Source organism: Staurois parvus, unplaced genomic scaffold, assembly GCF_062004578.1.
Source record: "Staurois parvus isolate SC_StPar_1 unplaced genomic scaffold, SC_StPar_1.0 ptg000068l, whole genome shotgun sequence".
NCBI classification, from domain to species: Eukaryota; Metazoa; Chordata; class Amphibia; order Anura; family Ranidae; genus Staurois; species Staurois parvus.
The window spans coordinates 5,010,968-5,038,324 of record NW_028317864.1 but is presented as its reverse complement, the minus strand read 5'-3'; the positions used below and the strand labels follow the sequence as shown (position 1 = coordinate 5,038,324).

General features: G+C 40.8%; 1 protein-coding gene across 1 annotated transcript in view; it reads left to right on the top strand.

Annotated features, from left to right (window-relative positions):
• HMCN2 (hemicentin 2) overlaps positions 1 to 27,357 on the top strand; it is a 331,848-nt gene that overhangs the window by 298,877 nt on the left and 5,614 nt on the right. Inside the window, exons 72-89 of the mRNA XM_089669045.1 lie at positions 1,687 to 1,828; positions 1,911 to 2,055; positions 2,140 to 2,267; positions 2,755 to 2,925; positions 3,012 to 3,182; positions 3,864 to 4,013; positions 6,375 to 6,512; positions 6,770 to 6,891; positions 9,820 to 10,057; positions 14,598 to 14,657; positions 14,785 to 14,904; positions 15,451 to 15,585; positions 17,229 to 17,342; positions 19,800 to 19,925; positions 20,734 to 20,862; positions 21,738 to 22,055; positions 23,805 to 23,924; positions 26,821 to 26,947. Coding sequence (XP_089525171.1) covers positions 1,687 to 1,828; positions 1,911 to 2,055; positions 2,140 to 2,267; positions 2,755 to 2,925; positions 3,012 to 3,182; positions 3,864 to 4,013; positions 6,375 to 6,512; positions 6,770 to 6,891; positions 9,820 to 10,057; positions 14,598 to 14,657; positions 14,785 to 14,904; positions 15,451 to 15,585; positions 17,229 to 17,342; positions 19,800 to 19,925; positions 20,734 to 20,862; positions 21,738 to 22,055; positions 23,805 to 23,924; positions 26,821 to 26,947 — 2,654 coding nt within the window. The remainder of the gene's footprint in view (positions 1 to 1,686; positions 1,829 to 1,910; positions 2,056 to 2,139; positions 2,268 to 2,754; positions 2,926 to 3,011; positions 3,183 to 3,863; positions 4,014 to 6,374; positions 6,513 to 6,769; positions 6,892 to 9,819; positions 10,058 to 14,597; positions 14,658 to 14,784; positions 14,905 to 15,450; positions 15,586 to 17,228; positions 17,343 to 19,799; positions 19,926 to 20,733; positions 20,863 to 21,737; positions 22,056 to 23,804; positions 23,925 to 26,820; positions 26,948 to 27,357) is intronic.

The window sequence follows — 27,357 nt, the reverse complement described above, 5'->3', positions numbered from 1 at the left end:
TAACTTTTGTCATTTTTATGTTGCTTTCTGCCTCTTTGGTAAAACCCGTTTGCTTTGTGGCCCAGTGACTACGTGGGAAGTGAGGAATGCGAAACCTGCACAATTGCAACACACACTGCAATAACAACCTGAGAGGGGTTTTATCCTTCCCCTGCTCTGTCCAAAAGTAAGCTCTAAGTAGGTTCTAATGTACCTTGCTTTGTCTTCTGTATAATATTAATGTAGCGCCCTCCTAGTTAGTTTCAATAATAATGGTAAACAGGACAAATAGAGAGGGTGAATCTCCATAAAGAAAGTACAGACAACAATTAAAACCTTTAATGGGTTCTAATCCCTCTCCACTCCAACCAAACTAGAAAAAAAAAAGTTTCGCCTTTTAGTTATAATTTAATTTTTCATTCTCTGACAACATCTAGATATTTGTGAATAAATCCACTAAAATAATTGTATGGTACAAGAGATACAGAGGCTATAGAGAAGAGTCAGGTGACTCTTTGGAACTCATACAACATGCACCATCCTTCCAGTTGCTTCTTTGTCAATCTGTACATCTGCCTAGTAGGTCTACAAATAAAGCATACACTGCTCCAACATTGCATTTAGTTTTTGAAAAATGGTCATGACAGAAGGGCCAGAGCCTGTTCAAAAGGTCTTATTTTTGTCATTCATGATTTCTAAATACAACCCTGGCTAAAACATCTGCAGATGTCCACATCTGAGTCATAATTGGAATGAAAGAAAGAAACAGCTGGGAGCTCAACTGAATGAGCCATCCCATATGACTTTTCTCAACTGAGTGACGCATCCCATTGGCTCATTCCAACTGCATGTCATGTGACTCATCCAATTGAGTAATGCATGCCATATCACCTACCCCAATTGAGTGACCTATGCCATGTAATCAATGCCAACTCAGTGAGGCATCCCGTGTGAACTATCAATTGAGTAACCAATGTGTTTCCATCTTATGGACATTAAGCTTGAATAGAAAGTCTTGGAAATCCCAGTCGGTTGTAAAACAATGGTCAGTTTATTGGTGTGTGTCATAAAACAGAGCCAACCTGTTTTGGGTAATTGGGGCTTCCGTATTCATTCAGTCTTTGGTAATGCACATAGGCACTGCAGTCTGTGTCTCCATATAATAATGTTACTCTGGAGTGTCTGTTGCACCTGCAGTGGAAAATGGAGGCAAAAATGTTTGCTACTGTCGGCACAATAGACACTCCAGAATACTGTTATCATAATAAGACACAGCCTGCAGTTCCTATCAGAGAGCCCCAATCTCCTAATATTTCTTGATTCAAAAATGGCTGGTGTGGATCTTCTAAAGAAGCTAGTCAAACTGTTTACCACTCCTGAAAAGTGTTGGATATGTATAATGTCATACATGAATGATATGATTACTGTTCTCCATGCAGCTTGAGTTTCCAAAACTTTCTACTCGTGTGGCACTCCTTACCAACCTTCACAATCTTGAGCCTCCACAGACCTACCCACCACAACAAGGTCTAGTCTCTAAAGCTACCATATATCTGTAATGATGAACCGTAAAACGATAAAATGTATTTATAAATAGGATAATTCTGTGACATAGTTGAACTAGGGAAACCCTTTAGCCTAATGTATAATGTAAATAAAACACAAACTTTAATTTTGTTCTTATTTGTTCATTTCTATTTTTTACAGACTGACAGGAGAGTCCAGGTTTTGTCTAAAGGCCGATACATACAGATCCACAGCCTGCAGGCCTCAGATAGTGGGGAATACACCTGTATAGCCACCAATCCAATTGGTCAGACCAGCCTGACATTTATTGTAGAGATTCAAAGTAAGTAAACAAAAATTATTGGTTATCAGTGACTCCCACTGTTTCCTGGTGTCTGGTGTTCACATGATTTCCTGTATTATAGTTGCACCTTCAATCATGCCTGGACCCTCAGTAGTCAGCTCACCTGTTAACCAAACTGCGGTTTTGCCTTGCTGGGCAGAAGGGCTTCCAAAACCAATGACAACATGGAGGAAAGATGGCATGCAACTCTCTGTGGAAATGTCCAGGTATTGTTTTATATGCTAGGGAGTATACAGTTTTCCTTTTTAATTGTAAAGAAGGGGGATTGAGTGGCATTTCAATTCTTCCAGGCTAGAGTTCCTTAAAGATGGATCCCTACGCATCCCACAAGTTCTCCTGCAGGATTCCGGATACTACCTCTGTACAGTCACAAACTCAGCAGGAATGGCTCGGCGTGGCGTGGAGCTAAGGGTTTTTGGTAAGCTATGATATTTATATCTAGTAAAATTGATATGAAGTTCTTTACACTGTAGATGAACCAGTCCAAAACATTTTTGGGTACAAAGAGAAAACAAACAAACCATAACTTAACTGCCCTGTAGGGGAGTGCACAGTTATCAGTGACACCATATTATCACTTCAAGAAATAGTCAGCACACCAAGAATGAACCTCAAAAGTCCAAAAAATGTATTGATGTTCAAATGCATAAAGTGCAAATAACAAGCATATCCATCGACATATCGGGGCCATGTCAGACCCCTTTCTCAAGTTGACAGACAGATGTTATTCACTGAATTAAAAAATGTATTTTCTAATGAGAGGAAATGGACACTTTTTTTAGTTTTTTTTTTTTGTACCCATGTTTGAGCATTTTTCAAACATGATGCATTAATCTTGAGCATGCCAAGTACTGTGTTGCCAATATAAACTGGTGGTTCTTTTGTAATTCGATTTATCTTGACAGTTAATGGTGGCTTCTCAGAATGGCAAGAATGGGGTCCATGTACCAGAACATGTGGCCAGGGAGTACAGGAGAGGATACGGTTATGTAGCAATCCCCCTCCCGCAAATGGGGGAAGACCATGCATGGGCAGGGACGTGGATGTGAGAGCATGCAACTTACCACCCTGCCCAGGTAACATTTTTTCACGCTAAAACCGTTTAACTACAGAAAAAGTTGGTATTGTTATTGTTGATTCCTTTTGTAATTTGCTTCCTTAGTGGATGGAGGATGGACAGGCTGGAGCAGTTGGTCACAGTGTTCAGCAACCTGTAGTGAAGGGAGCCGCCAGCGCACTCGTTCCTGCTTCTCTCCTCCTCCCCAGAATGGTGGCAGAGTCTGTGTTGGGAAGGACACAGAGACAGAGCTATGTCAGCTACCCCAGTGCCGAGGTAGGTCCTCCATACTTAGTTTTTATAATCTGAAAAACTTTGTGACTGATGACCACCTTAGGCCATGTGTGGGGTTCCCATGACTGGGCAATTCTGGTCAAGGCCCAATCATCCATCCAATATTTAGCACTCTGGCTTTATCTAAAGGCCATTTTAAACACTGATATATGCCAAAATTGTTTTACTTTTTAGAATGATAAATGGAGGGAGAGGGTGTTACTGGGACAGGAAGATATAAATAGCAATAAATACCTGAGCATGTCTTGGCCATACTTGTATCAGTCTGATCAATTAAATTATTTTTTTCAGTTTACTACAATTTCATTTGCAATTTTATGATGTTTGGAAATTTCTAGTTAACTAATTTTTCTGTTTGAAGCAGTCGATCAATTCTGAAAATGTAGTTTACTTTCTACAAATAAATGTTTGACTCTGAAAGTGATCAGATCGATGCAGGTGAACTTTGTTACATCGAATGATTGCTACAGCCTTCTGACTAATTGGGAATGGATTGAATACTCAAGTGCATGAAAAATTGATGTGTGTGTATAGCCAATATTAGACTAATAAAGATTTAAATCAGACCTTAGAGGATAAATGCACATTTTAGTATTTGTACTTGTAAAGGCTTCATGTTTTGGCATACATTTAATAGTTTGTAAAAATATTTCTTTGTCCAAGCGGTTGCCACTCGAGTACGTGCCAGCCTCATTGGAATTATCAATGATCAGGATTTTGGACTATCTTCGCTCAGTGCCAATATGACAGAGAATAGCCGTTCTGGGGCTACCACAATCACCAGCACTATTGAAAACATCCCTCCTTCTATAGGTATGTGCAGACTTTGTTTCATGTTGTGTGATGGCTTCACCAATGGCTTTATCAGCATAGTGTGCAAATACTACAACTACGTCCTTTGATGTACTTTTCCAGGTCTTATGGTGTTTTTTGCAAATTAATATTATGTATTCCCATATCTATTCAGAGCTAAAACTTTAGGCCCCTTTTAAAGTTTTTCTTGTATCTGCTTAGCTCTTGTTGTGAAAATCCTGATGTTTACAGAGCTCTGTAGCTCAAGTTCTGATATGCACAGCAGAGACCGAGCAGTAACTCCTCCCCCTCAGCTCAAAGTTTCAATAAAAGAAAAGGTGTTTGAAAGAAAACCACTTCTGCTGTACCCTATCTATATAAAACCCATAATGCTCTGGGAATTCTGTCAGGCATGTGCCTTGTAAAAAATGCTTATGTATAAAACAGAGATTTCATATATATTCAGTACCTCATACAAATATGAAAAAAAACGAAAAGAAAAGAAACAAAAGCCAATCAAGTTTCCTAGTTCACCTTAACTGCTTAAGCACAGCCATGGATGAGATTTTAAGTCAGGAGGCAGGATAGATCAGCTGTTTACGCATTGATTGTAGACTGTCATGATCTTTCAGTCTAACTAAGCTGACATACATGTTCGGTAACAGGATTGAAGAAAGGAGTCAGAAAATATTTGCCCATAATAACTAGAATTTTAGGGAATTGGAATGCACAATACCCTTCTGAAGCCAACCTTTACTTGGCACCAATATACATTGACTTGACATCTTTTATATCACTTTTCAACATAAAGCTGAGGATGACACACTAAAAGAATATTCAAATTATCCTTAGCCTTTTTCATAGGCAGGAATTTTGAGTCCATAAACATTTCAAATAGACTTAATCCAAAAACTTCACGTCACTTGTAACTATTGAGATTCAGTTTAGTGTAAAAGCATTTGTCATTAGAATTCATACTCTTGGAGAATTATATAGCATCCACTGACACTTCATTCTGAACATGAGCTGTTATTGTAATAAATACTTTTCATTACAATGTCAGCTTTAAAATTCTCCCAGTATGTGCAATGCCATAGCAAGAGCTCTTACACTAAAAGGTCACATGGATATTTCAATCCTATTATCATTTTGTAGGGCAGTACAATAAGAGTAGGCAGTACCAAACCATAGAACTTCCAAATTGTGTTTATTTTTTTAAATAATTTGTTTCACTTGCAACAACTGGATCATTGTGAGTAAAACCACAGAAAGCATACACCACTCCAGCATTTTTTTTTTAAATATGCTCATGACAATAAAAAAATATTCCTATGTCACATCACCCTCATTCATCAACAGAGTGATTAAAATCCTAATTAGTAAATGCAATGTTTAAATTGCTGAAAATCTTATTAATATAATTAGCAGCAGATTGACTTAAAAAAAGATAATATAGAAGAAGCTATACCAGACATTTTCAACCACAGTTCCTTCTGGGTTCTTCAGGGGTGCCTTGGCAAAATGCCTAAAAATTGGCACAAATGCCCATAAATTGGGCTTCCACTGTATTTATTTACATTTATTTCTTTATTTTCTGTGGATATCATTTATTTAATACTTATTATTAGCATGTTAGCGCAGCACCTTTTTCTTCTTTTTATTCTTAGAGTGGTGGAACACCTTACGGGTGCTTGCTGCTTGCTTGCGATTTTATCATTTTATTATTATTTCTGTTCTTATTTGTAGTGTAGGTTTATATTTTTATTTTGTTTGTGTGGCAGCGCATAAGACCTTTACCATTGATGCCCATAAATTGTCGGCAAGTTAGCAAGTGGATCAGTCCTGTTTTTTTTGTTATACAAAGCCACAGGTTTACATTGTGCAACATTACAACCTCAGACACCATGCAGACCAACTATTGGCATCTTAACAACCAATTAGGTCGTCGGTTGATAAGTAGGACATCAAGCACCAGCAGAGAACCTTGCTTGCTCCTCCCCTGCCTCTGTGTCAGCACTGGGGTCACTTTAGCAGAGAGTGGGATAGAAACTGAGGGAGAAGAGAAACACTAGAATACTAGTCGGTACTAGTGTGCAAAGGTGGAGGAATTAATCACCTCTACTGTTGGGTGGCCCAAGTGTATGGATGCTGTTCCTGAACTGCAGCAGAAAAAAAATCAGATCTGCTGCCCCACTTTTCAGATTTGTGCTACAGTGTATATCTCAGGACTGGATGGACAGAAATAAAAATCCTTTGACAGGTAGAAATCTTCTCCCTTCTGTATTTCATATGTGTATATGGCTAAAAATACCAATTATGGGAAATAACATTCATTAACGCTTAGTAAATTGAGCCAATCGCGTGTCTTGCTTTCCCTGACAGGTCCATTGATGAGAGTACTGCTGTCTATGATTGCCCCCCTTTACTGGTCTGGAGCATTCCCCCACGATGGTACTACCAATGGTTTCTCCCTGACTAAGGGTGTCTTTCGCAAAGAGTCTCAGGTGGAGTTTGCAACAGGTGAGCAAAGATTGTCAAGTACCAAAGAGCAGCAACTAGTACTAACCAATCAAAGTGATTCTTTCTCTGATCTGATTTACCAAGATCTGAGTGGCTGCTTTACTTTGCACAAGCTGGAGAGATAAAGGCATCACAAATAATGTTTGCACTTAAAAATGGACACCAAGCATGAACATGCTAACCGTACTTAGCGTAGTTACTTGGACCTACAGACAGTCAATATTTCCCTCATTTTCCAAAATCTGCTTGTGTTTCAGGTCAGCAGCTACGTATCACACATATCGCTCGAGGCCTGGATGCTGATGGCACACTCTGGTTTGACATTGTGATTAATGGATTTGTACCAGACACTCTGGCTTCTTCTGATGTCATTGTCCAGGTATGAGTTCTATCCCCATCCAACAGATAAAAACACACCAACCACATAGCTCACTGTTCTAGAGAAAGAAAGAGATGGTGCTGAGGCAGGAGAGGAGGCAAGGCTAGTGTTATTATTGCATACTGCATCATTAAAGCTGAAATCCAGCCTTACCTTCAATCTTGCACTTTTGTACAGGCCCCTCTTCTGTACTGAGATTGGTTTCTGATTTTACTGAACACTGTGAGCCTATCATAGTGTGCATTAGAAGCTGCAGCAAGTCAAATAGAGCCTGCCTCACTTCCAAGATGGAGAATGCCCAGGGGCATCTAGTCCTTTCCTTCAAAATCTGACTTGTTACCTTCCCCTTCCATTCACCGCATTTCTGGTCTTTTAGTCATGGAGGCTCAGCTTCATGTGTGGGGGATATTTAGAGTGGTCTGTATGCAAATGCAATTTGTCTATGAATGCCCACTCTTCTAGACTCATATCCACTCATCAAGGCATTTTGGCATGAATGCCCAGTCCTCTAGACTGATATCCACTCATCAAGGCATTTTGGCATTTGTATAACTGTTCCCAAGACTCAGCCCACTGCTTGCATTAGTATAGAGACCCGGTGATGACATCACTTGGTCTAAAATAAGGTATTTAACTAAAACAAAAAGGTTTTATTAAAAAATGTAATTAGAATATTGCCGAAGCAGTTGACCTTGAGGTGACTCTCCAAGACCTTGCTACTAGACTCCTGAAATTCTCTGTTGGTATGGAGGTGGCAGATGGCTTAGAAGCGTTACTCGTCAGTAAATTCAATAAACTTTTTCCAACCTATGTTCTTTTACAAGAAGTGTGGAACAAAGTTAGAATGTTACAGCAGATTAAGGGATTTATTAGATTTAGTCCTATCTGGGATAATACCCAATATCAGGAATTGGCGCTTCTACAATATAGCACAAAATAGAAACAATATGGTATTACCCACCTGCGCCATATTTTTCATAATGGATGGTTACACCTCTTCTCAGACCTTCAATTGCAGTTCCATCTCCCTTTCCATATGCAGTTTTATTATTTGCAATTCCAAACACGGTGAAGGACCAAACAGGTGCAGACATTTGAGTACAATCCCCCACTCCTATATTTAAATTATATGCTTGATGTGCATATATATATATATATATATATGTATATATATATATATGGTTTACATCCCACACCTATGCTGTTGAATATCTTTCTTCAGGATTACCCATTTAAAGTGGTCTCCCAATTGGAAAAAGATGTTGGGACCCTGGAAGAGTAGTGGGAAGAAGCTCTTCTGGCGGTTCAGCGGTGCTTCTTAAGTGTGGCTCAATGCCTCTCCCAATTATACTTACTTTTGAAGGTCCATTTTACTCCAGCAAGGCTATTCCGCATGGCTATATAAGATGATCCTACCTGCACTTGTTGCAGTAGGGGTCACAGTGACCTAATTCACCTGTTTATGGAGATATCCAAAATTACATCTTTAATGGAAGGAGGTTATAGCCACTATTAATAGGGTTTTTTAGGTCCAGGTCTCGGAGGACCCCAAACAGTGTCTTTTAGGCATCCCTGGTGATCTTCTTGTTGAGGATATACCTAAACAGGCCATAGCAAGAGCACTTTTACAAGCCCATACATTGATCTTGAGACACTGGATATCTGCTGACCCTTCTATGCTGAAAAAATAAAGCTCCCAAATGGGGGATATTATTAGGCTTGAAAAATACTGCTAACTATATGATGTCTAAAGCAAGCTATGCATTCTTGATGTGCTCTGGATTCTGTAATATTTCAGTTTCTCTGTTCAATAAAACCTTTTTATTGAGAACAAAAAAAGAAAATTGCTGAAGGTTAAAAAAAAACGAGGGGGAACCAGGGAATGCAAAATACAAGCAAATAGTCTTATCTATAAGTCATATATGGTACATGTGTCCTCATTATAATGATTCATGTATATTATATTCATTGAACAGTTATGAAATAGTTCTTAACTGTGCTATGTGTAACATCTTGTGAGCCGTCTTTATATTGGACTTCCATCCAGGGGCGGACTGACAACTCATGAGGCCCCCTGGCAATAGGGGATCATGGGGCCCCTGTGTCCTTGCCCAAACTCAAAAAAGCCTATGAAAAAGGTACCAGGGGCATTTCATGGGGCCCCCTACTGACCCTGGGCCCTCGGGCAGTGCCCGAGTTTCCAATTGGTCAGTCCGCCCCTGCTTCTATCATTCTATCATACTATGCATATAAACTGTAATTTCAAGACTTTATGTGGGACAGTTTGTATTGGTTACTATGAGATTAGATTTACCATTAGACATTGCAGGCCTGTGCCTATATTTTGTTACCATTATAGGTATAATCAATTGTTCCAAAAAATTCCTGTTGAAAATCTATTTCTTGAAGAAAAAATTTCCAACCTGCCTTCTCATCACTATGTTTGAAAATGAACGTCCAATTGACGATTAGAAAATCAAATGAAAAATTAAAATAAAGATTTTCAAACAAACTTTTACTAGTGTATGGCCAGCTTAGGTTAGAAGGCACATAGGAGGGGTAATTTATAGAAATTCCTGTCTGAAACTATGGCAGTGTTTGTTGTAAGCACTGCGACCATATGTTGGAAAGAGTTTCAGCAGCCTTCAGAGTTCAGACATCATTCATGGGGCGTTTACAAACCGCAGGTTTCAGAAATGAACGCATGGACCACTCATCGGATAGATCAAGTAGAGAATTTACTTCCCAGAAAAATATGAAGTAGACTTCATGATCATATTATTCCTTTTTTTCCTTGAAATTGTAATCTGAACACAGCACATTTATACGATGAATGCTCTGTGCTTATATTCCCATGTGTAGAAAAGTCCACAAGATGGCTACACCTTTGCCTCTCTAATCTCTTCCATGTGCCTTTTTCATGTTCAGGAGTTCAGTGAGACCTATGTACAGACTGGAGGCGGACAGATAAATGCTTGGTCTTCACCAACTTTCACCAATGGTGCCAATTACCTAACACTGCGCTGTAACCACACTGTGGAGTACAACTCATCGCTGGGACGACAACCCAAACCTACCCAACGAGTGCACATTAGTGCCATTCGATCTTCGTACGTTCCTGAATCAGAGGAGCTTCACTTCCAGCTGACGGCCTCCCTCCAAGCAGGTATCACAGCAGAGATCTTTTTTACTATGAGCTGCCTAATTATAAATGGTGGCTTTTTGTTTGTAAATCATGAAAATGTTCCACTTTTACCAGCAGGACAAGCTCCACATAGAAGGTAAGACTTACTGGATTGAAGTTGAAGTACAGTTAAGCCGGCCACAGACGGTTTGAATCTCAGCCGGTTCAGCGAGGGACAGGCTGAGATTCAATATCTGTATTGGGCAGGCTGAATGTACCCAAACTGGCTTATCGATCAACTTGAGTACAACCAGTCGGGTTTTACATGCGACTATCGCTAGCCGCTAGCAGTAATCACTCTACTCCCCCGACTGGGGCAGCTCCCCCTCTCTACCGGAAGAGCGCTTTGTGAGAGGGATTCCCCAATCAACAATTACTGTGTTGATGGGTGGGGGGGAATCGAGTGATTTTCTATCCTACAACCTTGGCTTTACAGTTTGTAGAACTTCCCTCAAAGAGTACTGTGGTTTGCTGCACAATACAAAATTGCCCAACATTTAGTCCTGATTGTCAGCAAAAGAGACCTCAGAGTGCACCCAAAATTCAGTGTTTGCATAAACTTCTGCCCTTTCCAAAAAAGCCCAGCAGTGGCAGTTCACTTTCTGGTTATCGCTGACTGAAATATGATGTACGTTCATTTAGAAAACATTCTGGTAGTTTGTGATAGTTATATCACCTTTAGATCTGAGCATGGAACTTTTCAGTGCCCAGAAAGAAGGAATTTTTATATTGCATATACAGTGGGGATCGAAAGTTTGGGCACCCCAGCTAAAAATTTGTATTAATGTGCATGAAGAAGCCAAGGAAAGATGGAAAAATCTCCAAAATGCATCAAATTACAGATTAGACATTCTTATAATATGTCAACAAAAGTTATATTTTATTTCCATCATTTACACTTTCAAAATAACAGAAAACAAAAAAATGGCGTCTGCAAAAGTTTGGGCACCCTGCAGAATTTATAGCATGCACTGCCCCTTTTGCAAAGCTGAGACCTGCCAGTGTCATGGATTGTTCTCAATCATCATCTGGGAAGACCAGGTGATGTCAATCTCAAAGGTTTTAAATGCCCAGACTCATCTGACCTTGCCCCAACAATCAGCACCATGGGTTCTTCTAAGCAGTTGTCTATAAAACTGAAACTGAAAATAGTTGACGCTCACAAAGCTGGAGAAGGCTATAAGAAGATAGCAAAGCGTTTTCAGATGTCAATATCCTCTGTTCGGAATGTAATTAAGAAATGGCAGTCATCAGCAACAGTGGAAGTTAAAGCAAGATCTGGAAGACCAAGAAAATATCAGACAGAACAGCTCGCAGGATTGTGAGAAAAACAATTCAAAACCCACGTTTGACTCCCTCCAGAAAGATCTGGCAGACACTGGAGTTGTGGTACACTATTCCACTATAAAGAGATACTTGTACAAATATGGTCTTCATGGAAGAGTCATCAGAAGAAAACCTCTTCTACGTCCTCACCACAAAAATCATCGTTTGAACTTTGCAAATGAACATATAGACAAGCCTGATGCATTTTGGAAACAAGTTCTGTGGACCGATGAGGTTAAAATTTAACTTTTTGGCCGGAATGAGCAAAGGTACGTTTGGAGAAGAAGGGGCACAGAATTTAATGAAAAGAACCTCTGTCCAACTGTTAAGCATGGGGTTGGATCAATCATGCTTTGGGGTTGTGTTGCAGCCAGTGGCACAGGGAATATCTCACAAGTAGAAGGAAAAATGGATTCAATAAAATTGCAGCAAATTTTGGATGGTAACTTGATGTCATCTGTGAAAAAGCTGAAGTTAAAGAGAGGATGGCTTCTACAAATGGATAATGATCCTAAACACACCTCGAAATCCACGGGGGATTACATCAAGAGGCGTAAACTGAAGGTTTTGCCATGGCCTTCACAATCTCCTGACCTCAACATAATTGAAAATCTATGGATAGACCTTAAAAGAGCAGTGCGTGACAGACAGCCCAGAAATCTCAAAGAACTGGAAGACTTTTGTAAGGAAGAATGGGCAAAGATACCTCAAACAAGAACTGAAAGACTCTTGGCTGGCTACAAAAAGCGTTTACAAGCTGTGATACTTGCCAAAGGGGGCAGTACAAGATATTAACTCTGCAGGGTGCCCAAACTTTTGCAGATGCCATTTTTTTGTTTTCTGTTATTTTGAAAGTGTAAATGATGGAAATAAAATCTAACTTTTGTTGACATATTATGAGAATGTCCAATCTGTAATTTGATGCCTTTTGGAGATTTTTCCATCTTTCCTTGGCTTCTTTATGCACATTAATACAAATGTTTAGCTGGGGTGCCCAAACTTTCGATCCCCACTGTATGTGTATGTGAATAGAATTTATTGGTGTCTCTGTTCCCTCTGGGAAGACCACCCCCCCCCCCCCTAGTTGTACTGGTAACTGTTGTCACCAGAGCAGAAAGTGATAGGAAATCAGAACAGTTGTCACCGGAACAGGAATCTTCCAATGGGAACACTTGTTCTTGTGACAATTGTCTAAAAGGGGATTTTCCTTACGTTTGAAAGATTTACTGTCTTCCTATTGTAGTCTATAGTGATTTAGGCCGTAGAATACATGTATGTTCTAGGCACTGTGTTCTGTTCTGAGCTAGTCCTATAAATTGGATACTCGAGGCAAAACATACAACTCAATAGGCCTGCAAACCTTTGCTTTTTGGATGTCCTGTCTACTAGAAGTTTGTTTATTCCACAATGTTTCAGGCCTCTAACACAGGGCTTGACAATTTTGCTTTGAATCTAGGAGCCAGCTAAAAAGTTAGGAGCTAGTTTTTTTTTTAGCGTATTGTTGGTTGCCAGCACTCGGGGCAAGGCCACTTTTGGCGATTCGATTTGCTGTTCAACAATCATGACAAAACCGCACCACGTTTTAGGTGCCATTGAAAATAATGGCACCTGAACCTGTGTTTTGTGATTGCAGCGATTCTGCCGTGATCCCAAAATGCCCAGATGTGAATGAAGCCGCCCTGGTTCACACATATGCGATTCTGGATGCTTTTCAAACTCACAGATTCACATGACAAGCTAGATATTATGTGTTCCAATCAAGGTGGTCCACAGATTCGAGCCACACACATTGCATTTTGGGTGCCATTGCGAAAAGGGTCATGTGCGTGTTTTGTAGCAGTGCGTTCCAGACTAGCAAGTGATAGAGTTCAGTGGCATGCAGTCACCTAGGATTGCTTTTGAAAGGAGTTTTTGCACTGAAGTCAATAGGAGGCATTTTTGCACTGAAGTCAGTGGGAGGCGTTTTTGCACTGAAGTCAATGGGAGGCGTTTTTGCACTGAAGTCAATGGGAGGCGTTTTTGCACTGGAGTCAATGGGAGGCGTTTTTGCACTGAAGTCAGTGGGAGGCATTTTTGCACTGAAGTCAGTGGGAGGCATTTTTGCACTGAAGTCAGTGGGAGGCGGTTTTGCACTGAATAGGGACGGCACAGTGGCTAAATGGTTAGCACGTCCGTCGCACTAGGGTTGTCGCTTTGAATACCAAATCCCTGAAGTTTGCATGTTCTCCCTGTGCCTGCTTGGGTTTCCTCCGGGTACTCTGATATCCTCCTACACTCCAAAGACATGCTGGTAGGTTAATTGGCTCATGTCTAAAATTGTCCCCAGTATGTGTATGTATGAATGTGATTTAGGGACCTTAGATTGTAAACTCCTTAAGGGTTAAGGACTGATGTGTATGTACAATATATATATATATGTAAAGCACTGCGTAAATTGATGACGCTATTTAAGTACCTGCAATAAATAAATAAAAATCAGTGGGAGCCGATTTTTGCATTGAAGTTAGTGGGAGGCAATTTTGCCATTGAAGTCAGTGGGAGGCGATTTTGCATTGAAGTCAATAGGATGCCATTTTGCATTAAAGTCAGTGAGAGGCAGTGTGTGAACCCAGGTACTAGGATGTAATTTCTATTCACCGTGGTGGTGACCTGGCGCCTGGGATTTGTTGAGCCCTGCTCTAATAGGGAACAAAACCTGCATTAGGTAACACATTACCCATTACAGGCAATGCAATCCCTTCAGCAACAAACACTATATTCCTTAGACCAGACTTTCTCAACCTTTTCAACATGGATGAACCCTTAAAATAACTTTTCGGTCTCAGGGGACCTCTACTAAAAGTTTATTATATCTACTCATGATACATTAATGTGATGGTCAGTGGGAAGAATACTCCTTACACTTGGGAATAATTACCCCCTTACAGATAACTAAAAGATGAATGGTGTCAGTGGAACTTATTTGTGAGGCAGAAATTATTCATCACCCAAGGAACCCCTAGCAACCTCAGGAGGAACCCTGGTTGGGAAACCCTGCCCTAGACGTTTGTAAGATCTGCATGAAAAGTAATTCTCTAACATTGAGTGTGGGTACAGTTACAGATTACAATCAGGAAAAAAGACATGTGCACCTAACTTGAAATGATCCTCATTTTTTGTTCATTCAGTTAAACATTTAAGTGTTTTCTGTCACCAGGCTTGAATGGAGGAGCATGTCCTCTGGGCTTCATACAGTCTGCAGACTCGTACTGTACAGGTGAGTGTATAAGAGCCAGTAATGTGTCTACATCAGCATTTCTGGAGACTCCTTGTGTAGTTAACACAGAATGTATGAATAAAGTTGGCACATCGTGAACCCCGATGCATGTGTGTATCTATCCTAGATGTGGATGAGTGCGAGATTCGCAGGCCATGTTCCCACACTTGTCATAACGTCCTGGGCAGTTATTCCTGTTCCTGCCCATCGGGGTATACCTTGGCAATGGATAACCGCAACTGCAAAGGTAGGCACTATGATCAATATTGTATCTAATCTAGAAAACATCTACACTGTTTGGAGGTTTAGAAAAACAAAATACTTTGAAGCTGGACTCCAGGCACAAATAAGAAGCTAATTTCTTCATTTGTTTTTTAACTATAGCTAACATGGCTGTGTTTGTCTCAATATCGATCTCCTGTAACCCCCACACAGCAGATCTCAGGCTGGTAAAAAGAAGGCCAGCACTAGTGACTGCAGGAGAATTCAGCAGAGTGATGACATATCAGGGTGCTGCTGCTGCTCCTTTGTTGTCCAGTGAGAATTCTAGGGGTGTGTTCTTGACCCAGTAATGCTGCTGTTATAGTTGAGATCAAGCAACTGGCTGTGCTATCTGGTGCACAACACTTGCCGAACAGAATTACAAATCCTATGGCAGATAAAATAGGTTAAATATATGCATTCCTACTTTGTATTTAGTGTTCCTGGGATTCAGCTATAAGTGTGGTGATAATGCTTTCATAGGAAAATGAAGACTCACATTCATTCCCTTCTTTCCAACATTTTACTACAGACCTAGATGAATGTAAAATGGGCACCCATCAATGTCCATCAGGACAAGAATGTATCAACATGCCCGGAACATACCGATGCCATCTGCGCTGCGGACCTGGGTTCCGACCCAATGCCGAGGGAACAGCCTGCGAAGGTAATAAAAAGATGTCTGTCTCTATTAGGATTATGCTGTTCTCTGATTTCCTACTGATGACATTGGTGGCTGCAGGGATAGCTGGCTGAGCAATTGAATTCACTCTTACTTTTGTCTAGCTTTGTCTCCATTTGGGGATTTTAATACAGTGGAGAAATGAAATTCCCTTAAGCAATCAGGTCTTTCACAGGGCCTCCTTCCATTCCAGATTCCTGAAGCAGCTTGGATCAGGCTCACCTGGTTGACCATATTAGATCAAAGATGTCACAAGCACCCAAGCCCCTTTGTTGTACATAGTTGCAGGGTAGGGAATCCTCCTGTCCTCAAGCAGCCCATTAGCCAAAGAATGACCCGAACCTAGTTCGGACAAACACAGAATCATCCCTAAAATAGATCAGTGGAGACCACCAACCACCTAACCCTCTGCATTGGTCTTTTAATTCGAGTCGATAGGTGGAGGTGAGTGAAGCAGGGCCAAGCTTGACGACATACAAGAAAAGTTCACATTTGCCTATAATTTCCCCTGCCTATAACTTCACCTGCCTATAACTTCACCTGCCTATAACTTCACCTGCCTATAACTTCACCTGCCTATAACTTCACCTGCCTATAACGTCACCTGCCTATAACTTCACCTGCCTATAACTTCACCTGCCTATAACGTCACCTGCCTATATCGTCACCTGCCCATAACGTCATCTGCCTATATCTTCACCTGCCTATAACTTCACCTGCCTATAACGTCACCTGCCTATAACTTCACCTGCCTATATCTTCACCTGCCTATAACTTCACCTGCCTATAACTTCACCTGCCTATATCTTCACCTGCCTATAACTTCACCTGCCTATAACTTCACCTGCCTATATCTTCACCTGCCTATAACTTCACCTGCCTATAACGTCACCTGCCTATAACTTCACCTGCCTATATCTTCACCTGCCTATAACTTCACCTGCCTATAACTTCACCTGCCTATATCTTCACCTGCCTATAACTTCACCTGCCTATAACTTCACCTGCCTATAACTTCACCTGCCCATAACGTCACCTGCCTATATCGTCACCTGCCCATAACGTCATCTGCCTATATCTTCACCTGCCAATATCGTCACCTGCCCATAACGTCACCTGCCCATATCGTCACCTGCCCATAACGTCACCTGCCCATATCGTCACCTGCCTATAACGTCACCTGCCTATAACGTCACCTGCCTATAACTTCACCTGCCTATAACTTCACCTGCCCATAACGTCACCTGCCCATAACGTCATCTGCCTATATCTTCACCTGCCAATATCGTCACCTGCCAATATCGTCACCTGCCCATAACGTCACCTGCCCATATCGTCACCTGCCCATAACGTCACCTGCCCATATCGTCACCTGCCCATATCGTCACCTGCCTACATCGTCACCTGCCTACATCGTCACCTGCCTATAACGTCACCTGCCTATATCGTCACCTATTTCTCCCTCTGTGTGCTTAGTAGGACTCTGTATATATTTGTCATTGCTGTGCTGTCTCTTGGAACACCTTTCATGCTGTGAAGATCCCGTTTCATGCATGTACTTTGTACATATGCATACTGATGATGTGGTAATCCACACAATAATTCACTTTGATATTCTTGTCTCCTAGATGTCGATGAATGTGCCCAGTCTTCTCCATGCCAGCAGAGGTGTCTCAATACCATCGGCTCTTATAGATGTGCATGTGATCCAGGTTTTGAGCTTAAAGGCACACGTTGTATCGGTTTGTGATCTTCCATACATGCACTGTGTTTATTTTGTAGGCTACTGATATTGCCCTATTACGTCAACCGCATTTTCTCTACCTTACTGGTGTCACAACACTATTCTTTTTTACTTAGAAAATTTCTTATCAGTAAAATACTTTTCCAGGTAAAATGTTGAGTCTGCAAGAATTTTAGCAAATTGTATTGCTGCTCTTTAGCTACTTCTATTCTGTAGATGCTGTAATGGTTCAAATCTTTCAAAATGAGCGCTAAGATGGTTCCAGTCTGCCTTTTCATTAGTCACATTATTAAGCACTACAGTGTAATAACCAATGTTGACCACCAGCATTCTTCCAAATGCATGCCACTTTTGCAAGCATATTGCCAAAGGTAAAACATTTAGTGCAGTAACCTAATGCTGGCCATAGATTCCTTTTTTTTTGTTCTGCCAGCAGGCTGAACAAAATAAAAAACACTGATTAATTCATCCATACAAACAAGGTGGATGGAGGAATATCCAGCAAGATGTTGCATTCTGATAACTGCACCGACCGCTGTCACAATACACCAATCTGCAGCTGTGACCACTGATCGAGGAAACATTTTCCACTGTGTACCTATTGACAGAAATAAACCAATTGATCAAATCCTGTTAAATAGGGACTGCCATACACGGATCAAAGTTCTGCAGGTTTCTACTGATCCACACAAAGTTTGAGCTTAAAGTGTTACTTAACCCAAGACCCTACATTCACTATCTCCAATCTCCCACAGTACACAGAACATGGAAGTGCAATTATTTTAGTAAATATAAACTGCTAAATACCTTTTCTCATCAGCAGTTAGAGCAGTCTTGTGACTTCAGCAGAGCACTGGTTAAAACTTGTATGAGGAGTTTTCTTTTTGCTCTAAGAGAATACAGAACCCCTGATTGGCCCTGTGCTGATCACATACACTCTCCCAAGAAAAAAAAAAAACTCTCTAGCAATCCACACTATACTAAGCATGTGCAGAAGGGCTACGGGTTCAGTCTGTCTTATCAGGTGGTCATTTGAACAAGAGGAGGGGCAGGGAAGTCAGGATCAAACAGCTTTTTTACATAATGTAGAGGATTAACCCTTTAGGCTCCACAGTGAGTAAAACAAGCATGCTTTACTACATATACAGACTGATTTTACTGTTGTGGGTTTAGTAACACTTTAAGGGAGGTGCAAGGGATGCCATTTTCCACCAAGCTCTATGTAGCTCTCAAAGGCATTCAAATGATTACAGGTGCAGGGGTGATGGGATTCCAGGAATTCATGACTACAACCTGAATATTTCTAAACTGGTTGAGATTTGAAATGTACTTGTATAAACCATTGTACAAATCATTGTAGGATTCAGAGGGAAGTGTAAAGGTTTCTTTCAAATCATACAATAAACCTACTTCCAAGATCTATTGCTATAGCAAACATTTAATGTCGCAGAGTATCTGCAGTAAAAAATCCTTAAAGTGTCCCTGTCCTATTTATGTATTTATTTCAGGTATTTATATAGCGCTGTCATGTTACGCAGCACTTGTATAATACATTCACATCAGTCCCTGCCCTCAAGGAGCATACAATCTAAGGTCCATAACTCACATCCATACTAGGGCCAATTTAGACAGGAGCCAATTAACCTACCAGCATGTCTTTGGAGTGTGGAAGGAAACCCATGCAGGCATAGGGAGAACATGCAAACTCCAGGCAGGTGGTGTCATAGTTGGGTTTCAAACTAATGACCCTAGTACTGCCAGGCAGAAGTGCTAACCATTTAGCCTCTGTGCTGTCTTTAACCTATACCCTAACATAAAGCAGACCCTAACACTTAACCCCCTTTCCCAATCTGAATCCTGAACTTGTTCTAGCCTCTAAAACAAACCCTTAGTCCTAACGCTAACCCTAAATCTAACACTAGCATTTAACCCATATAAACCCTAAGAGATTAATTAAATCCCCTAACACCAAGCTCATTTAACCCCTTGCATGTACTTCAGTTTGCTGGTGCTTAAGCTGTCAATGATAAAAGGCCACAGTCCAGTATTGAAAACTCATTATCCTTTCAGGAAAAATTCCAATCTATACAAAACAAATTTGTATGAATTCTAAGATCAGAAACATCTCAGTTGCACAGTGGGGCCAAATTCTTTTATTTGAAGCAATTGTAAACCTAAATGCTGTTTTCACAAATCTAGGTTGAGAATTTCCCCCCAAATCAAATTGGAGAGCAGTGTATAAAAAAAAAGCTTTTGTCCCAGGGCACAGGACTGAACGGATTTGGGCGGTGGGCAGAACCAGTCTGCCCTGCCGTAAATTGCAATAACACTGTCAATCAAACACTCTTACCTGACCCATAAGGAGTTGATCTTTAATGTGATAAATTGACATGATTCATAAGTTAATATATGTGTGTCTGCGAATGTATGTGGATGACTTTGTCTTTACCCACAGATATTAATGAGTGCTTAAGAGGAGTATGCCAGCCCCCACAGCAGTGTAAGAACACCCCTGGAAGTTACCATTGTGTAGACAACTGTCCGGCAGGTACCATTCGCTCAGAGTCTGGAGGCTGTAATGGTGAGTATAGCCATTGAGTATCTATATCCTGCTCCAAACAACAATGCTTTCTGAATAATACTTCTTCATGAAGATCACTGTCATGTTGGGTACCAGCAAAATACCCAAACTGTGGCAAGGCAAAAATGAGGTAATAAAAGGACAACTCTATTTAAAGGTGGGATTGCAGTTTTGGGTTGGTCCTGGCAAGGTGAATCACATACTGGCTACTAATATCTCCTAGGACTCCAGCGGGGTATTGCTTTTATAAGAATTTCATGTTTTGCTTCAGCTATTACAAGGCAAGATAATGTTATGCTTCCTTCATGGATATTCCATAATGAAATATAAATGTTACCAGAAATTAAGCTGTAATATGATTTAAAGTCTATATCAAGCCAAAAACTGTTTTAAGCTATCCTGGGCACTCCGTTGAAGAGATTTATCCTCATTTAGTGTCCTGCTGAAGTGAATATTTAATACCTATCTGACTTCCAAAGGAACAAATGCTTAAAGTCCTGACTTTAATGGTATGCTTTTGCTCTGATTTTAACTTTGGTTGCAGGTTCCTTGTATGGGTCAAATTAGCATACATGAATCTAACTTTATTCAGGCTTTTTTAAGATAAATTTAGCCTATGAATCCTATATGGCAAGTGAAATAAACTTAAAATAGGCGATTTCCACCTACAAACAAAATGGTGATAGATTTTCTAATACAATAATGTATATGCAAACTAATGGTCTGTAGATGAAGCAAAGGAATCAGTAGTAACTGGCAGTTCTGCCTCTCATAGACATAATAAATAAGAATTGTGTTTCGTTTTCAGATATTGATGAGTGTCGTGATGGCTCCCACATGTGTCGTTACAACCAACTGTGTGAGAACACTGTGGGTGGGTACCGCTGTACATGTCCGCGGGGGTACAGGACTCAAGGAGTTGGGAGACCATGCTTGGGTAAGCATTAATATTTTTTGTTATTGCAAGATTGGAGGTATCTTTATTTGATTGCATTTGTACAGTCAAACCTAAAGCAAGCCTGTACAAATGCAGGGTAAATGGATTCATTTTAAAGTGGTTGTAAAGGCTGAAGGCTTTTTACCTTCATGCATCCTATGCATGAAGGTAAAAAACCTGTGTTCTGCTACCCCTACAGCCCCCCTAATACTCATCTGAGCCCCCTCTCGATCCAGCGATGTGCACATGAGCCTTGGCTGTCCTAGTTCTCTCTCCTCATTGGCTGAGACACAGCAGCGGGAGCCATTACTTTACTCCCCACAACTCCATTCACTCACTGGAAGTGAGGAAAGGGCCCTGTGTTAGCCTAACTGGAGCTTACACAGGGTTGAGGACTTTCTCTCCACTCCCATGTGACAGTGCTGGGCCAATCACTAAGCACCAGCACTGTCAGAGGATAGGAAGGAAAGTGAGTTGTGTGCTCCTCCATACATGGAAGTACTGGCTCCTGTGCATTCAACATAGTGGTGGGGGAGAGAAGGAAATGTGGCTATATGGCGGGGAGGGGGTAATTAAACAATGGGTTTACTTTCCAGGGATAGGATTGTCCTTTAGAACTAGTGATTATTTACATATATTGCAGTGAAGTAAAACATTTTGGAGTGGAACAAATAGTTTCGGCAAGGCTGTTTGCCCCAGTTTTTGGGGGACACTAAAAGTGAAGTTGTCCTCTAATCAACAGTTTGGACAAATTCAATTAAAAAAGGTCATGAACGGTTCCAGCCTGTTACAAGTATTTTGTTCTCTCTGTTACTTCATAGCAGTTTTTTAGAAAACCTGCATCCCATAACTATTTTTCTTTCCTCCTTATGCAGATATTAATGAGTGCCAGCAGGCATCTAAACCATGTGCCTATCAATGCCAAAATCTGGCTGGCAGCTATAAATGCCTGTGCCCACCTGGGAAGCAACTTTTGGGAGATGGGCGCTCATGTGCAGGACTGGAGAGACTCGGGTATAACTCAACCTTTGGAACCACAAGCGCCCAGTTCCAGCAACCTCTCACTAATGGTCGCATTCATGGAAACAATGTATACACTTGGCTGTCCTTCAGTCAAAATGGCAACATGATTGGTCAAAGCAGTCCTGGCCGTTGTCCTCCAGGCTTCATGCGTAGACACGGGGTGTGCACAGGTAAGAAGGATTATCCATGATCTAATTGCTTCATTTCCAAGACATTTATTGCCTTATATTCTATTTTTCTGGTTTGGAAAATATATATAATCATTTTTTTTTTTTTTTAAACAAATTCTTTATTTATATAGAACAGCGGATGTCCATTAATTCTATAGGAACAGTCAGGCATAGGCAATGATGGCCCAATAACAAAAAAAAGCATGTATTAGCATGACATCAGTAAATAATAAATAACATAGGACACGCTTCTAGAGACACTCGGACCCCTCATAGGACATAACCATTGAAGAAGACCACCTCATTTAAAGTCAATGTGTGACACTGCTGCGCATTTTCTTTGTCTTAAATAAAACCGAGTGGAAATAGTGAAGAAAGAGAGAGCAGAAAAAAAGAGAAACGGAGAAAGAATGGAAAACATTTTTTACAGAGAAGTTTGAGTTGTGACTAGTGCACAGTACGTCTGCAGATATATGAAATTTTTTTTAAAAAAGTCTAGGCCCTCAACAATACTAGCCTTGGATATCTGGAATACAGGGCAGTATCTCCTTAGCAAAAGGCCTGTAAGTGTGTGGGTTACCTCTTATACAGATCCCAAACTGTATGCCGTACAGCAGTATTTCTGAGACATCTTAAATATTGGTCCTCAACTGGATAGAACATCAGCCTGGCAATGATCGTCAAAATGTCCTTCATATCTACTCTGCCCCAGAGGGGGCTGAGCTCATCCATTCAACACTGTATTAAAGAGTTAATTAATCCAAGCTCATTCCATGAGTCCTGAGCTTAAATTCTGTACAATGTAGTCATCAGATAAATGGGTTCTGGGAAACTCCCATAGTTTCTTTTCCATGCTGTCATTTATAACTAGAACCTTCAGTCATTCAGAGAAAAATACTGTCTAGTGACAAGCCTACTTAATATCTTGTTACATATCTTTGCTACTGACTGTATTTCCATAATCATGGTATACTAAACTGATATTGATGGGAGGAACCTGACACCTTTTTCTATTTAATTACATTACAAAAAATGACAGATGTTCTTCAGGCAGCATTCCAACTGGAAAGAGAAGCATTAAAGAAGCAACGGGATGCCATGGCTCCAACGTGGAGCAGTTGTATGTTGAGTCACAACATATAGTAGTTACATAGAACATTTATCCACAGAGCACTGATGTGTGAACCAAACCATTCAGATCTATGCACCCATTCACACCTGTTTGCTGGGTGTCTGAAGTGGTCAGGATGGCCAACAAATGACATCTAACTAACAAAATGTGTATGAACCCCAGAAATATTTTTATATTTATTGCTGTACTACTTGATATACTGAAAGCTAGTGACGGGAGAATCTTCAAATACATATAAAACACAGCTATTAGAATATGAAGACGCAAGTACAACTGTAAAGTTGCAATAAAAATGACCTTCTGGTAGACCTTACATATTGACTCATGGAAAATGATTTACAAAAGGAAACAAATTGTGTGAATATTCACATCAGTTATTCAATCATGTAAAATTAAAATTCCTGTTCGCTTGGAATACCTTTTTTTTCTTTTGAGTCAGGATTCTCAAATCAGCTTAATAGTGTGTACATATTGAAGATATTCTGTACTTCCTCTTTAAGATTATGGGACATTCCTTATGGGAAGCACATTCTTTTCATTTCGTAGATGCTTAGTTAATTGGTGTGGCTCTATGATTTGGTTTTGACCCATTCTTGAATTCTGCTTTCTTTTTCCAGACATAGACGAGTGCCAGCAGCGCAACCCCTGCCAACATGAATGTAGAAACACAGAGGGCAGCTTTCAGTGTCTTTGCCCAGCAGGCTACCGGCTGCTCCCCAACAACAGAAATTGCCAGGGTAAGGCTTGTACTGGTGATGGGGCATTACCTTGGAGTTTAGAGAAATTAATGTGGTGGTGCTCTGCTTTTTACGCCGATCTCTGAGGGAGTAAGGTGGTTTAGCTGACCATTTCCAGTATGCACCAGACAACTGTATTTCTTTTATAAGTAAATTTAATGAGTGTTTTCAAACAGTACAAAATAAAAGAAGGGTAGCAGTACAATATCAATCATACTCAAGGAGCAGACCGTGTACAGCATGACATATAATAGGGGTCTCTAAACTATGGCATTCCAGGTGTTGAGGAACTGCAAGTCCCATGAGACCGTGCAAGACTCTGACAGCCACAGGCAAGACTTCCAGAAGCAGAGGCATGATGGGACTTCAACAGCTGGAGAGCCATAGTTTGGAGACCCCTGACATGTAAGATAAGAGGGAAACGGCAAATAAATTGATTCAGATGTCACATCATAGTCCAAGGCAAATGATAGCTTAATAAAAATGGTACAAGCAGCTGAAACAGTCAGGAGAATCTCACTGACTGTAATACATAACAAAGGTGCAACAAGGAGGGGATAAAAATAAATACATGGTCTATAGGAAAGCAAGGACAGAAAAACATTTCTTACTAGCTAACACCTGAGTAAGAAAGAGTGCAATAAATGTAGATAAAACAGAATAGTAATCTGGTTCAAAGCGGTTAATGAAATTTCTATAGGTTATGAGGAGGTGTATTTAATCATCTGGTATCTCAGCTAACCCATACATATATCCCTACATTTCTCTTGCTGATTCTTAACCATATACACCCAAAGTTCTGCTTCCATAATGATATCTACTGTACTTCTGGGGCGAGTAGTCTGCTTCCAAAATCTGGGGATAAGGGATTTTGCTGCATTCAGCATGTGGGGAGTGACGCTCTTTTTATAGACCTTCATAGAAGATGGGATTCCATGAAAAAGAAATTGTAAGGGGGAAGCATCTATCGTCCTGAGAGATGTTTTCTTTATCCAGGGCATGATGGCTTCCCAATAAACTCTGATCTTTGGGCTAACTATGAAGGAATGTGCCACGTTGGGCACATCCCCTCCAGCATTGCTCATTAGCATTAGGGAATATCTGTGCCAAACGGCATGGGGGTTTTGTACCATCTAGTGAGAAATTTGTAGGAGGACTCCTGAATGTGGGAACTAATAGATGAGGTATATGTCAATTTGGTAATCCGTTGAATCTGCGGGGAAGTAAACTCCAGTTCAAGTTCCTTCTTCTATTCCCTATTGTAATACAGAACAGTCCCTGAATGAGTGCCTAAGACAAGCTTGTACATTTGGGATAACAGATGCCTGGAATCAGGAAATTGTTGGCACATAGATTAAAATGGTGTAAGGGCATTTTTAGGACAAGGCTTAGGCTCCAGTTATTATTATTATTATTATGCAGTATTTATAAAGCACCAACAGTTTGCTCAGCACTGTACATTACAATGGGAGACAGAACATGCAACAGTACGATAACAATACAATGTGATACACGAGGGGTTCGAGGGCCCTGCTCTTTCGAGCTTACAATCTAGTTTGGACATAAAGTCGGTCAGTTGGCAGTACCTCAAATGTTTAAGGGGGTAGGTGCCATAAAAGGACTGTAAGTCCCGAAGGGGTAAGAGATTCCCCTGAGGGGCTAGTTTCACACAGGAAGTATCCCCATCTGCTCCCCAGGAGTGAAAAAACCCTCAGTCTTCTCCCGGTTGAAACCAAGGATAGCACCCTAAGGGTGCTAACAGAGACATTGGGAGAGCGTATAGGCCAGTCCTATTTAGTCTATCCCAAACTATGAGGATGATCTGGGTGAAAGGAGAGATCCAGTCAGAATGTCCTTTATATGCATGTGGTATCCAAGGAGCTCCCATCAAGTTCCTACCTGCCATCGATTTTTTTCCAGAGGGACCCACAATTTAGTTGAAGCGACGTGATACCAGTTCAATATGCATACAAGAGTCATGTCCTTATACTAAAGGGTGACATCTGGGAGCCCAACTCCTCCATCCTGTTTGTTGATGTATGACATCATACACTAGCCTAGAGTGCTTATCATGCCAGATAAAAGTCAGAAAGGCTCTATGCAGCCTTTGAAAAGTCTGTGAAAGGGCATTGGGACTGCATATAAAATATATGTTATCCTCAGAAGGATCATTTTAAGGGCATTCACCCTCCTAAACCAAGTCAAAGAACGGACCCTCCACTGCTGCAGATCCTGCAGGACACCAGTCAGTAAGGCACCATACTTAAGGTCAAATGGGAGTTTAGGGTCTGAGGAAATTGACACCATCAAAGGCCTTTTCAGCATCCATCGATAATATTCATGGTGCACGTACAGGACCATGTTGTGCCAAACGCGGGATACAGACAACTGGATGTAATAGGTCTGTCAGCATTAAAGGATAAGTTCACCTTTTTGAACATGTTACACCCATATTTAAGGTGTAATATGTAACATGTTCAGCCTCTTACCCCTCTCCTCCTGCCCCCCCCCCCCCCCCCACACACACACACACACACACCTTGTGGCAGTGAGTCAGGGGTCTTCTCCTCGTACCTCCTGCTTCATTACTTAAGAAAGGAGGTACTAACCTTTGGCAGGTGTAGATGGCCGCAAGCAGAATGCTGGGGATGTGGATATAGTCGTCTTTTGAGAATCAAGTGTCCTATTTGATTATTATTATTATACAGGATTTATATAGCACCAACAGTTTGCTCAGCGATTTGATGACACATTAGATGAAGGTCTCATATTAGTTGGTCTTGCCACCTTGGCTGTACTGTTTGGGAGGGCTGTTTACAAATCCTATTGCAGGTAAAACAGTCCCGTTTTATGTATTTCATTCATGGATTTAGATATTTGCCCTTTTTTTTCACAGATATAGATGAATGTGTAGAGCAAAGAATTTCCTGCGGAACCAACCAGATGTGTTTCAACACCAGAGGAGGCTTTCAGTGTCTGGATACGCCGTGTCCTGCCTCTTATGTGAAGGGACCCAGCCCAGGGTAAGAGTCAGCCAAGACTGCTCAGCACAAAATATGACTTTTAGAAAAAGGCGGAATCTGGTTTGTTAAAGTGGTTATAAACCTCAGACATGAAATATGAAGTATATATCCCTCTATAGTGTGTAATTGTCCCAGTTAAGAGCACTAAGTGTCCTCCAGAAGATTGTCAGCCTCAGTTCTGGTTTTGTAAGATGTACGGAGGAGTGGGGGTTGTGTCTTTTCCCTCCAATCAGCTCTTGGAGCTCTCACTGAGCACTGCAGAGCATAACTTCAGCTCTCCACCTCCTTTTCTCTGTACTCTTAGACAAGCTTTATAAATACTGGACTTTGAACAGATGTAGAGAAGACAGCAGATAAACAGGTATAACTTATATAGGAGGAATTGTTTCATCTCTGTTTATCACCTGAGG